The sequence below is a fragment of the Bos indicus genome, chromosome 22 (genome assembly GCF_029378745.1).
Source record: "Bos indicus isolate NIAB-ARS_2022 breed Sahiwal x Tharparkar chromosome 22, NIAB-ARS_B.indTharparkar_mat_pri_1.0, whole genome shotgun sequence".
Taxonomy (NCBI): domain Eukaryota; kingdom Metazoa; phylum Chordata; class Mammalia; order Artiodactyla; family Bovidae; genus Bos; species Bos indicus.
The window spans coordinates 46,099,308-46,112,542 of NC_091781.1; the positions used below are offsets into that span (position 1 = coordinate 46,099,308).

General features: G+C 43.1%; 1 protein-coding gene across 4 annotated transcripts in view; it reads right to left on the reverse strand.

The window, feature by feature from the left end:
- Positions 1–13,235, reverse strand: part of CACNA2D3 (calcium voltage-gated channel auxiliary subunit alpha2delta 3) — an 898,858-nt gene that overhangs the window by 273,513 nt on the left and 612,110 nt on the right. For all 4 annotated transcript variants that reach the window (XM_070776473.1, XM_070776472.1, XM_070776475.1 and 1 more), the window contains one exon: positions 1,985–2,118. In XM_070776473.1, the coding sequence (XP_070632574.1) occupies positions 1,985–2,118 (134 nt within the window). The remainder of the gene's footprint in view (positions 1–1,984; positions 2,119–13,235) is intronic.

Here is a 13,235-nt window from a genome sequence, read left to right on the forward strand (position 1 = left end):
TTATTATTTTTGTGGGAATTGTCTGCTCATGTCTTTTGTTCATTTTTTTTTCTATAGGAATTTGGGGTTTTCCCTTTAATTTTTGAAAGTTCTTTACATATTAGAATTATTCTTTATATGTGCTATACATTGCATATATTTTCTCCTATTTTACCATTTGCTTTTTGACTTTGCTTCCAGTGATTTTTTTACTTAACAAAAGTTGGGTTTTGTTTATATTAGTAGTCAAACCTATTTTTCTTTATGTTGCATCTGGATCTTGGAGTCATTGTTAAAAGCCTTTCTCTGGACTCATATTATAGAATAACTCACTAAATTTTTGTTCTACTGCTTATATTGTTTCATTTTTGACAGTTTAGGCCTCTGATCCCCTTGGACTTCTTTCCTGGGCATGATGTGAAGAAAATAACTAATTTTATCTTTTTCTCAATAGCCATCTAGTTTCCCCAAAAGCAGTTATTAAGCCCATCCTAGCCCCACTGGTTAGACATGGTGCCTTTATGACATAAAAAATTTCCATATGTAGGTAGGTCTTTTTTTTGGAACTTTGACTGACCTTTCTATGTATCCAAGTGATGGTCCCATAGAGACTCTGTTCTATATTTTTTAGATGGATGAAACAAGATGACAGACCCAACTGGCTGTTCAGAGTTTGTACAAAGAACCACTGAGTGTCTGGATCACTCTGATCCTGGCTGGCCACCCTCCTCCTCTCCTCTTCCCCGGCCTTACTCAACCACATGTACAAGGAAGAGAAGAAACCATCACCATTGTTATTCTGTTATTACTGCTAGTATGATGCTGACGCAAATGGGGTGGCTTAGTTATTTCACTCTATGATTCTAAACCAAACTAGGGTCAGACTCTGGACATGATAAAATCCCACAGTCTCCCTGGTCTCTCCTACACAAGAACTATTAAATTTTTCAGCTTAAGACCCATCTCTGCTCAGGGTGATTTCTCCTGGGAGAGGGCTACCCTTTCCTGACCAGTTCATATTTCCAAGGTCCCTTTGTATGCTTTAAAGCTTTGCGGGGGGTGGGTACAGACTGCTGTGCTGTCCCCAAGGATGGGTTCTCACATGCTGCTCCTGCCCTGCATTTGCCTGCAGCTGTCAGAAAAGCAGCAGGAATGAGAGAATTCATGGAGAGAAAAACCCAGCCCACAGCAGCCGTTGAGATCACTCTTGAGGATGGCTGTGTCTGGGTTATAGTGATTGATGTGATGTTAATCCTGACACAAATGATGGGAGAGGGGCCCTCTGAGAACATTTACAATCAATAAATGAAAAAATGCTACTCCATCAGACTCATTATCACTATGAAAAATCACGCAGCAATTATACAAGAAACTCAGCCATTGAGGCATTACTTGATGATTGGCAATGCTACTTCCTTTAAACTAATTCAACATTAGAACCTTTTTTGCTTGGAATTTAGCTTTAGAATGAGCCCATGGCCACAGCTGCAATAACAATTGCTACTTATACAGTCACCAAGGAAGCATCTTCTCACTTGTCCATGGAAAGAAAAGGCAACTGTGGTCTCTACAGTGGCTCCAATTCACTATCAGAACTGAGCTTTGGTTCCACGTTCCCAAGTTGAGACCCAAGATTCATTCCTAGGACTGAGCTTCTCCGATGACGGTGAGGAACTGAATCTAACATGTTTGTTATCATTGCCACAATGACAGAATTTGTACACTTGTGAGATAGGAAACAAAGTAGAGAAGACAGAAGCCAAAAGTGAGTTTTCTGTGCTGACCAGACACCTTCCAGAAGAGCCTCCTGCATTCTCAGATATTAAGATTTGTTACCAACCTCACTTACCAAGAGACCAATGCACACTGTACAAAAAGAAAGATGTCATTAAACCTGTTATTAAGGAGAAACAATACAACCGCCAACTTTCAGAATAAACCCAAGGAAACTCTCCTATGCCAGGAGGCACCCTCCGGCTGTCCCCTGCGGCCCCCAGGTACTCACAGTGCTGTCAATGTACGCTTCAGTCCACACCACATCGTGCTCCTGGTCGATGACTTTGGGCCGGCTGAGTACATGGAGGTATTCCATGACATTTTCCTGCACGTCAGCCAAGGTGGAGATCTGGGTGAAAAATCCTGCCAATGGAGAAGCACCTTCAGTAAAGACAGGCAGATCTACAACTGAGGAGCAGGCCCACACTGTGTCTCCACAGCAGTATCATGTCTCCTCTCTACCATCTCCCACTTCAAGCACTGTGTTCATGTTAGAGAACAGTCAAGCAAAAAGAATAAAATAAAGAGCAACCACAGACTCATCTCCCAGAGTGAAAGTCACTCTTTGCCCGACTCTTGGCGATCCCATGGACTATACAGTCCATGGAATTCTCCAGGCCAGAATACTGGAGTGGGCAGCCTAACCCTTCTCCAGGGGAGCTTCCCAACCCAGGAATCGAACTGCGGTCTCCTGCACTGCAGGCAGATTCTTTACCAGCCCAGCTACCAGGGAAGCCTCTATCCCTCAGAAGAATCCCCCATTAATCCACGGAAGAATTTCTTTCTGATCTTTTCTTTTTGTTGTTGTTTAGTCAAACCACACTCAACAGTCGCTCAGGCTGTTAGTCGCTCAGTCTATACATACATGTATACACCTTCTCTGGTAGAAACCGGAGTGAGTCCTCTTTACATAAAATTTTGTAAACCCCTTCCTAATTTCATTTTAGTGTATTTATTTCCAAATAAATTACTTACAAATTCAGGAAAAACTACAAAGCACAACACTTAAAGGCTGTTATAGTTACATGTTGTTATAAATAGTTATAAATAATAATTATAAATAATTTTTTCTTTTTTGAAAATTTTTATTGGAGTATAGTTGGTTTAAAATGTTGTGTTAGTTTCAGGTGTACAACAAAGTGAGTCAGTTATACATACACATATTTCCACTCTTTTTTAGATTCTTTTTCCATACAGATCATAACAGAGTACAGAGTAGAATTCCCTGTGCTATATAGTAGGTCTTTATTGGTTATCTATTTCATATATAGAAGTATACATATGTCAATCCCAATCTCCCAATTTATCCCTCTCCCCTATATTAATTTTCTAAGGTGCACAAAATTTGCTAAACACTTGATAAGCTTAGCCTCACTTACTCTTGACCACATGATGAAGTGTATCCACTTTAAAGATAAGAGGACTGAGGCAGACCAAGCATAGCTTTTTCACCCATATTCTCACAGGTGTCAAGTGGCAAATACTGAAGGTGAATCAAGCTTAAGTCTCTTAATCTATGCCTTCTGCTTCTACAGAATTGTTCCCTTTGTGAGTTTGAGGTTGAAACTCCAGCTCAACTCTCATGTGGTACAAGACCTACCTTTTGAATAAGCTGGGTGGACATGATTTCTCAGTAACATAAAAAGTTCTAAACATGCTCTCATCCTGAGGGTGAAGAGGCCATTCTACTCAGCCACTGCTATGTCCCTGTTCAGCTAGGGATCCTGCTGGCTTTGCTAAGGGTTAGGAAATGTTAGAAGAAAAGGGCTGAACAGAGCACAGGTCTGGATCCCAGGATGGGGCCCTTCGTTCAAACGTCTTATGCAAGGCTGTCTTGGTGCCTAGCACTGGTGGAGCAGAGGTCACCTAGACGAGCCTGACCCCTGCTTCCTGGGGCCTGTGAGGTCTGTGGAAGCTGACAACTACAAAGTAGCAAAATCAACATTATAGAAAAGCACACAGAAGAGACGGAGTCAATCACTTGGCTATCCTAAGGAAGGCTTAGTGCAGCTGAACCCTGAAGGATGAGGACCAGTTAGCTAGAGAAAGGGGGGTTAAAGACTGTGTCCGGCAAAGCAAGGAATGTAAGTAAAGGCTCAAAGTCAGAGTTAGATCCATTCCAGGAAGTGAAAATAGTTCAGAAGGGCTGGAGTAAAAAGCTGGGGGAGAGTGATGAGAGGTAAGGTGGTATAAGATCAGAAGAATGGGCAGAGGGATGGTCACATAAGATCTTGGGAAGAAGTTGAGATTTTATCCGACAGGCAAGTGGTCACAGAGGCCTTTTAAGCTGGGGGACACTGGATGGACACAGAGTCATGCTTCCTCCCCATGCCTCTAAATAAAGACCCTTGTAATTAAGTTTATGCCAGCTTCTACTTGCCAACAAACAAGAGAGAATATGTGTGCCTCTGAAGCCAGATCTGTCACAGCACTGCCTATACTGTTTACAGAACCTCTTAGTGTTTAATACAGGGCTCAGGGTAAGGAAATGCCAGCCCTTTTGTTATCCAGAAAGGACCAGGACCCTCCCAGGGCATTTCCAAACAAAAACCAGCTGGTTTAAATTTGGTGTACCAACCTCAAACCAGGTTGGGACCATGTGGCTTCTGGCTTCCTGGTGACCGTTCTGAACAGTGCTAATTAACATGCATCGTCACTCCTGTCCACTCCGCCCTCCTGGCCAAGGCCAGAGACTCACCCATCCCAGTGGAAACTGAGCCCCAGTGACCGATGAGACTGTACTTTAGCTCAGGATTCTGAAGCGGGGCCCATGTGCACCGTGGCACTCCCTCAGAGTTCAGGCACTACCTACAGGGAGATCCATCCAGATCACTGTTTATGCAAGGCTTCCAGGTGGCTCCTCTTGGAGGCACAGTGGGAAAAACATGCTTTAAAGAAGATTGCTGGATGACAGCAAGCATCCACAGTTACCATCCCTCCATAAACCATGACTGTAAACAGTGTCTGAATAGGAAAGAAAACATTTCATCTCTTCTGTAGTAGATAAACCTTTGGCTCTGCATGAAGGGACTTACAGAGACAAACTCCACAGAGGACAAACCAAGAGATGTGTCGCCATGTTGAAAGGAAGAGGAGAGAACTCCATGGTTCTAGATCAAGGGGATACCCGCATGAGCAATTCACAGTATAGTACTATTCCTATTTTGGGTTCCTGTACTAAATGTGCAGTAAAGACAGCCTCTCTTGGGAGGAGTTTTTCTCGGTTGTCTGTGTTTTCATTCTGATCCTCAAAGCCAACAGTAAAAATCCCTGATTTGGGCTTTCCAAAATAGGGCCAAGAGAAGAGAGGGAATAAATAGAAAGAGGGGGATGGGAGAGACAGATTCTCAGTATAGAGGGGGAGTGAGAAGGAAAAACAGTCACACATTTGGAAGGAGATGGAGCTGAGGGATCATCCTCACTTGGCCTTGCTTATCATAATCAAAGTTCTGAAAAGTTACAAAAAGCTGGCTTCTCCCCAGAGCTACAGACTCATAGCCAACTGTATACCTGACACCTCCACAGGGATGACTAGCAGGATTCTCAGACTGAACTCATCCAAAGCCAACTCCTGATTTCCTTGGCCAAACCCATTCCTCCCCCATGGGGTCCTTTCCATTTCAGCCGATGACGCCACTGTCCAACTGGGCCAAAAACTTAAGAATTATCCTTGACAGCCATCATTTCCTCAACCCACCCCATCGCTAATCCACCAGCATGTTCTTCTGGCCCTATCTCTAAAATATGCCTCAAGTCTAATTCCCCATCTCCACTGCTCTGGCCCTATTCCAGACTCCACTCTCTCTCCCTCAGGGTACAGCAACAGGCCCTGGCTCCACAAATCCCCTTCCTTGTTATCTAGACTCCTGACAGCAGCCATAGGAGTCTCATAAAGTATAAAGCAGATCATCTCCGTGCCTAAAATTTTAAAACAGCTTCTATTTAGAGTTAGCATAAAATCCAGATTTCTTACCTGACCTCTAAGACTCTTCCTCAGCAGGCCCCCGCCTACCTGGGTGACCTCATCCCCATCTACTATCCCACACGAAGCTCATCCACTTAACCCTCCCCAGGCACTTGCACTTGCTGTACCCTCTGCCTGGCACACCATTTATCCAGTTTTCTAAGGATGGCTCCTTTGACCATTCAGGGGTCAGCTGTCTGAACTCATTTCCTCTCATATCACCTGGTCTTTACTTTCTTCTTAAGATTCATCCATATAGAATTCTGATTTATTTGTTTATTTTGTTCTCTATCACTGAAATATCGGCTCCACGAAATGTTACAAAAAGCTGGTGCCCATGTTATCCAGAGCAGTATTCCCAGAACCAGCAGACAGGTCTGTGACAGCCATCACTGAAGCGAGGACATCCACCAATGTCTTACTGAGATTCCCTTGCCTCTACACTTGGGTAAGACAACAGCTCAACGTGGGTGCACACTCACTGTATAAGGAGGAAACAGAAACAAAAGAATTCAGCTATTTGTCCTGGATCAATCTGAATCCAGATTCATTTGCTTCCGAAGTCTTTGCTCTTAGCAACTGAACACAACGCCTTTTCCTGTAAAGGGAAGGGACTTCATAGCTGCTCAGAGGCCCTCCTCTGGAAAGATACCTCTAATGGGTTGTTTGTATCTCTGTGGCTGGGACAGGTTGAGGATGGGGTAGGGAAGTATATGATTGCCCTATGAGGTTCCTGGCAAATGCACAGAAGTTAGCACCAGCAGTCTACCCAAAACAATGCCAAAGTTCTAACTTATATTTCAGTATACAGACCAGGGATGCAGATGTAGAAAAAGTAAGAAAAGCTAGAACTATACAAATAATATGAATAATGTATACTGCAAAGCTTAACGCAAATCTAATCGCCTAACCTCAACCCATTAAACTGCAAAACTTTTGTGAAAGAGTCTCTTTTGTTTTCAAATGTTTTTCATAGAAGTTTTAGTTAACAAATGTACATTTTGATGAATAACAGGAAGTCACTAAGGACTGGACTCAGGCTGTAACCAGAGATGCTTCCCTCGTTCTCCTTCTGCATTCAACTGGCCACTTTTCCTCCCCTTCCTCCACCCCTTTTTATTTCTTTTAAATCCTAGCTCTTGAATGTTTATTCTCTTCTTTAGTGCCTTTTTGGACTTCATATATCATGTAAGAAAACAGAATCAGCAATCATTTGGTAATTACCAAGGAGTAATTAATGCTGAAATTAGCCACCTATTACAAATGGTCTGCTCATTTTTCTCCATAACATCAATTTATTTACCTTATTCTCTTACAGAGCCTCCTGTGAACTCTGGGTTACAACTACTCAGTGTGATAAACCACATGCAGCCTGGTGCTTTATATTTTACTACCCTTACCTAGAGATTTCTTAAGAGTTCCACGTCTAAGAGGTGCCTCTGCATGAGATGCTACAAAAGCACATCACTGAACACTCCACTTTGCAATGACATCAGATCTGAGGGACCCCAGAGTCTGGTCCTTGGTGGGAAACCATGGCTGTCTACTTCGCCAGGTAAGGTCCTAGTTCTACCTTTGGTGTGAAGGAGTACTGCTCCCTTTGAGTCTTTTCAAAGACTCGTTTCCCCTCTGACATAAGACAGGATGAAAACAGTGACCAAGTTCCAGCCTTCTCAGGGCAGTAAGGTAGGCAGTGATGTTGTTGGTGTTACCTGGTGTGCATCCCCTTAGGGAGCAATGGTGTTCTGGGAAGATCCTCACAATAGTCTGTCCCATCTTCATCCTCCTTATCACTACACACTACTGAAAAAATCACTTTTTTTCTATAGAAAAAATGCAGTTTATAACAATTTTCTACCTCCGCATCACCTTGGAATCTTACAAAGAACAGTCCAAGGGCCCTGAGAGGTGAAGGGCACATGTCTGATGAACTGGAAAGGACAAATGAAGGAAGAATGACCACTATGGCGGGGAACCAGGGTCCTCAGTGGGCCTGCGGCATATGAAGAAGAGGGCTCCTAAGTGTGAAACTACCAGTATCAGCCAGAACCTCTGATTTGGGAGCAAGCCTTTTTGTGTATGAATAATATGAATTCCAACCCAGGCTTCAGCAATACATGAACCGTGAACTTCCAGATGTTCAAGCTGGTTTTAGAAAAGGAAGAGGAACCAGAGATCAAATTGCCAACATCTGCTGGATCATGGAAAAAGCAAGAGAATTCCAGAAAAACATCTATTTCTGTTTTATTGACTATGCCAAAGCCTTTGACTGTGTGGATCACAATAAACTGTGGAAAATTCTGAAAGAGATGGGAATCCCAGACCACCTGACCTGCCTCTTGAGAAACATGTATGCAGGTCAGGAAGCAAGTTAGAACTGGACATGGAACAACAGACTGGTTCCAAATAGGAAAAGGAGTATGTCAAGGCTGTATATTGTCACCCTGCTTATTTAACTTCTATGCAGAGTACATCATGAGAAACACTGAGCTGGAAGAAGCACAAGCTGGAATCAAGATTGCCGGGAGAAATATCAATAACCTCAGATATGCAGATGATACCACCCTTATGGCAGAAAGTGAAGAGGAACTCAAAAGTCTCTTGATGAAAATGAAAGAGGAGAGGGAAAAAGTTGGCTTAAAGCTCAACATTCAGAAAACGAAGATCATGGCATCTGGTCCCATCACTTCATGGGAAATAGATGGGGAAACAGTGGAAACAGTGTCAGACTTTATTTTGGGGGGCTTCAAAATCACTGCAGATGGTGATTGCAGCCATGAAATTAAAAGACGCTTACTCCTTGGAAGGAAAGTTATGACCAACCTAAAAAGCATATTGAAAAGCAGACATATTACTTTGCCAACAAAGGTCCGTATAGTCAAGGCTATAGTCTTTCCAATGGTCATGTATGGATGTGAGAGTTGGACTGTGAAGAAGGCTGAGCGCTGAAGAATTGATGCTTTTGAACTGTGGTGTAGGAGAAGACTCTTGAGAGTCCCTTGGACTGCAAGGAGATCCAACCAGTCCATCCTAAAGGAGATCAGTCCTGGGTGTTCATTGGAATGACTGATGCTGAAGCTGAAACTCCAATACTTTGGCCACCTCATGTGAAGAGTTGACTCATTGGAAAAGACCCTGATGCTGGGAGGGATTGGGGGCAGGAGAAGAAGGGGACGACAGAGGATGAGATGGCTGGATGGCATCACCGACTCAATGGACATGAGTTTGAGTGAATTCTGGGAGTTGGTGATGGACAGGGAGGCCTGGCATGCTGTGATTCATGGGGTCGCAAAGAATCGGACACAAGTGAGCAACTGAACTGAACTGAATATGAAAATTTAATCTCAAATTTCATGTTTGAAAACAATTTAAAGGATCACACTGTGGAGCTAGGAATGCTGGTTTGCGTGCAGCCCCTCTTGATCTCCTCAGACAGCCTTAATGTCTCCATTTGTAAAATGTCAGAAAATGGACCACGTGCCTACACAAGCTGAAGCAGGACTATTTCTGGAAGGCTGGGTATAAGTCCCAGCTCCAGTCTTTATTAGCTATGGACCATTAAATTCCTTTCTCAACAGCTACATTTCTTTTTCTAGAGTCTCTCAAATCATGGGAAGCATTCTTCTATGAACCACAACTTTCATTTCCCTACAGGGAAACAACCTCACACCCTGGTGAAGAGTTAGGCTCAGACATCAGACCAATTGGACCTGAATCCGGCTCTGCCACCTGCTAGCTGGCAACCTGGGGTAAGCTGGTAGTCTCTCTCAGTCTCAGTTTCCTTTCTTTTCATGCACTCTATACAGCTTTCAGTTCAGTTCAGTCACTCAGTCATGTCCGACTCTTTGTGACCCCATGAATCGCAGCATGCCAGGCCTCCCTGCCCATCACCAACTCCCGGAGTTCACTCTAACTCACTTCCATCGAGTTGGTGATTCCATCCAGCCATCTCATCCTCTGTCATCCCCCTTTCCTCCTGCCCCCAAACCCTCCCAGCATCAGAGTCTTTTCCAATGAGTTTACTCTTCACATGAGGTGGCCAAAGTACTGGCGTTTCAGCTTCAGCATCAGTCCTTCCAATGAACACCCAGGACTGAGCTCCTTTAGGATGGACTGGTTGGATCTTCTTGCAGTCCAAGGGACTCTCAAGAGTCTTCTCCAATACCACAGTTCAAAAGCATCAATTCTTTGGCGCTCAGCTTTCTTCACAGTCCGACTCTCACATCCATACAAGACCACAGCTTTAATAAGAGTCGAAAGAGATAATATACAAAAAAGTACTCCACACTTTTCCTGGCACTTACTAAGCAGTTGTCATCCTTAGTTGTTATTAATGAGAGTAGCACCACCTAAATCTTCACAACTCTTACTCTTTCCACTGTAATTCTCAAGTTCTATGGATGTACACAAAAATGTCTCTGCTAATGGATAAATGAATAAAAAAGGTACTGTGAGTACATGCACACACACACAAGAATATTATTCAGAATGAGAGAGAGAGAAATCCTGCTATTTGCAACAACATCTATGGACCCTGAGTCTATCTTGCTAAATGAGACAAGTGAGACAGAGAAAGACAAATACTGTATCCTATCACTTAAATGTGGAATTTTTAAAAAGTGAAAATCATAGCAACAGAGTCAAAAGAGCGTTAAGCATGGGCTGGGAACTGGGGAGCTGGAGAGCTATTAGTCAAACAGTACAAAAAAAATGAATTACACAAAGGTATCAGAATAAATGCCAATTGCCTTCTTCTACCTTTTCTGAAATAGCAAAACAAATTTAATTGCCATTTTTCCCTACTCTAAACTATCATTCTGGTTTCATAAATTTAACACTTGGAAATGTAAGTGAGGTTAAGAGATTTCTAGTGGAAAAATGCTATGGGTCTGAACTTCCAAGGAGGGCTCGGCCACCAGTTCTCTTTCAAACAAGGAGAGAATGACCATGAGCTTATTAAAAAGGGACAGGTTAAGCAGACAACCAAGAGAGACTCATGTGGAGTTTCCATTTGACCTAATGATGACGGATAGGTTGAGAACCAAACACAGAGACCCCTCTTTATTTGCACAGCTGGAAAACACTCCATTTACCATGAGTTTTGAAGGAGAATCAGGCAGTGCTTATTTAAAATCTTGGCACACTGAACATTACGGAAGGTCATCGAGGCTTTATGGAGTATCTGGGCTAGTTGGCCCCTCTTTTCAGTTTTCTCAGTTCACTTGTTTATCCAATAGTGTGAACGCAGAATTTTAAATCACAATAAGCCATTCTACAGTGGCAATGATTGTTTTAATGTATTTAAAATGGTTTGCTGCTTTGCCTCATTAGGGCTGGTTCCCTCAAGATAGGACATACTTATGCTTAAAATGAGACAAACCAATGAGTTCCAGGCCTCTCTGGATTTTGCTATTGCATTGGAGGAGGCAGAGAACTCCTCTAAGGGCTATGAATATGCCCAGACGCTTATTTCCAGAGGTCCGCTGACTTGAGAACTGTCTCGTGGCTTCCAGACTTCCAAAAAGGAAGCTTTGCGCCATAGCCGGTCCTTGACCTGGCCCGGGGACACTGTGCTGGCCGTGACAACTCCCGCTCCTCCCTAGGGCCACTCTGGCCAGTCAGCCAACAGACTTCTCTCTGGGCTGCCCTGTATCTGCTCTGGTCCCCAAATGCTAATGTTTCATTTCACTGAAGAACTTGGCTGAGTCAGGGCAAAAATATGTGGTGGGTGGGGAAGAAGCCTCCCTGGACCTCATGTCACTTGAGATGAAAAATGTTATGCTGCCTCCATACTATAACAATCTGAGAGTATAAACAATGATTTAATTAATGACCATAGAAGAATACTTGCTCACCGACGTTACGTGGTCTAAACCTCATAACTGACGCAACACAAAGCCGATGTTTATATGGGCACAGATGACTGGAACCTGACATTTTGATGGCAACTGCTACTTTGAAAAGTGGCAAACAATGGCATTTTATTCCCAAGGACCTTTAGAAGAGAAGCAAAGTAGGGAGGTGGAACTATTGTGAAGGACTGACTCTGGCAGGGAAGGAAACAACTGGATTTGGACAGGAAGAGAAGGAGAATCACAGCAGAATCAAGCGGCTGGGCCAGATAAGCAGCTACTATTACCTCCTTGGATTTTCCAAGTGCTGCACTCAGAACTTACAAATCTATATGCTATGGCTGGGCCCTGAAATACTCTGAGCTGACTAAAATGTCTTCAAAAGGATGCTTCAAGGATTCTTATAAACAATGACTAAAACTAAATTATGGTGTAATATTAGCTGATTAAGACAAGACTTCAACTTCAGTAATTTTCATCAGCTGGACACAGACAGTGGTAAAAACAATATCCCATGACTAAATGCATACTCGCTGATGGGAAGAATTGCAGTCTGATGTGGCAGAAGTAACAGGAAAACTTTTAAAAATTAAAAAAATAATGGAAAGGAGTTTTTTTTTCAAGACCACAAAATCAAGGAAAAAATGGGGAAAGTGTAGCTCATTCAAATGCCAACAAAGTTCCAAAAATTATTCAGTGGTCTCTTTACTCAGAGGCAATCTAGGATCCATGCAACCTTCATCTCCCTGTGCCTACTTTCTTTCTATATTCCCCCCTCAAATGAAGTCAACTCTGAGACAATCAGAATTACTAATACCTTTGAGTGAGGTGGGCCGGCCAAATTAGCTAAAATAATTTAACATGTTATTCTAGAGATTCAAGGAAATGTTCAAATCTTTCAAGCAGAGTTCCACTTTTTAGTTAAGGAAGTTGAGACTTGCTTCAGGTAGAAGCAGATAATTAAAGACAATGTGAAGCAAAGAAAAGTGAGGCAGAGGTTTACTTGCTGGGCTATACACATATATTCTGAGAAGTTTCCAGATCCATTTACCCTCAATGCTGAGTCCTGCAGAGCATGTTTGTTAGTATTTTTCTTTGCAAGCTTATCTCTGCCTATGCAATTCAGGATGGGGAAGACCTTGCCCAATCTGGGTATCATAATTTTGTGGGGGGTGGGGGGCGGAGAAAGAAGGAGGACTGAAATCAGAATTTAGAGTTGCTAATCAGTTAGGATCAGAGAAGGCAATGGCACCCCACTCCAGTACTCTTGCTTGGAAAATCCCATGGACGCAGGAGCCTGTTAAGCTGCAATCCATGGGGTCGCTAAGAGTCGGACACGACTGAGCGACTTCATTTTCACTTTTCACTTTCATGCATTGGAGAAGGAAATGGCAGCCCACTCCAGTGCTCTTGCCTGGAGAATCCCAGGGACGGGGGAGCCTGGTGGGCTGCCGTCTATGGGGTAGCACAGAGTTGGAAACGACTGAAGTGACTTAGCAATCAGTTAGGATATTAAGAAGAGGTGGCAAGAATACATAGCAGAACTATGCAAAAAATATTTCATGACCCAGATAACCAAGATGGTGTGATCATTCACCTAGAGCCAGACATCCTGGAATCTAAAGTCAACTGGGCCTTAGGAAGCATCACTATGAACAAAGCTA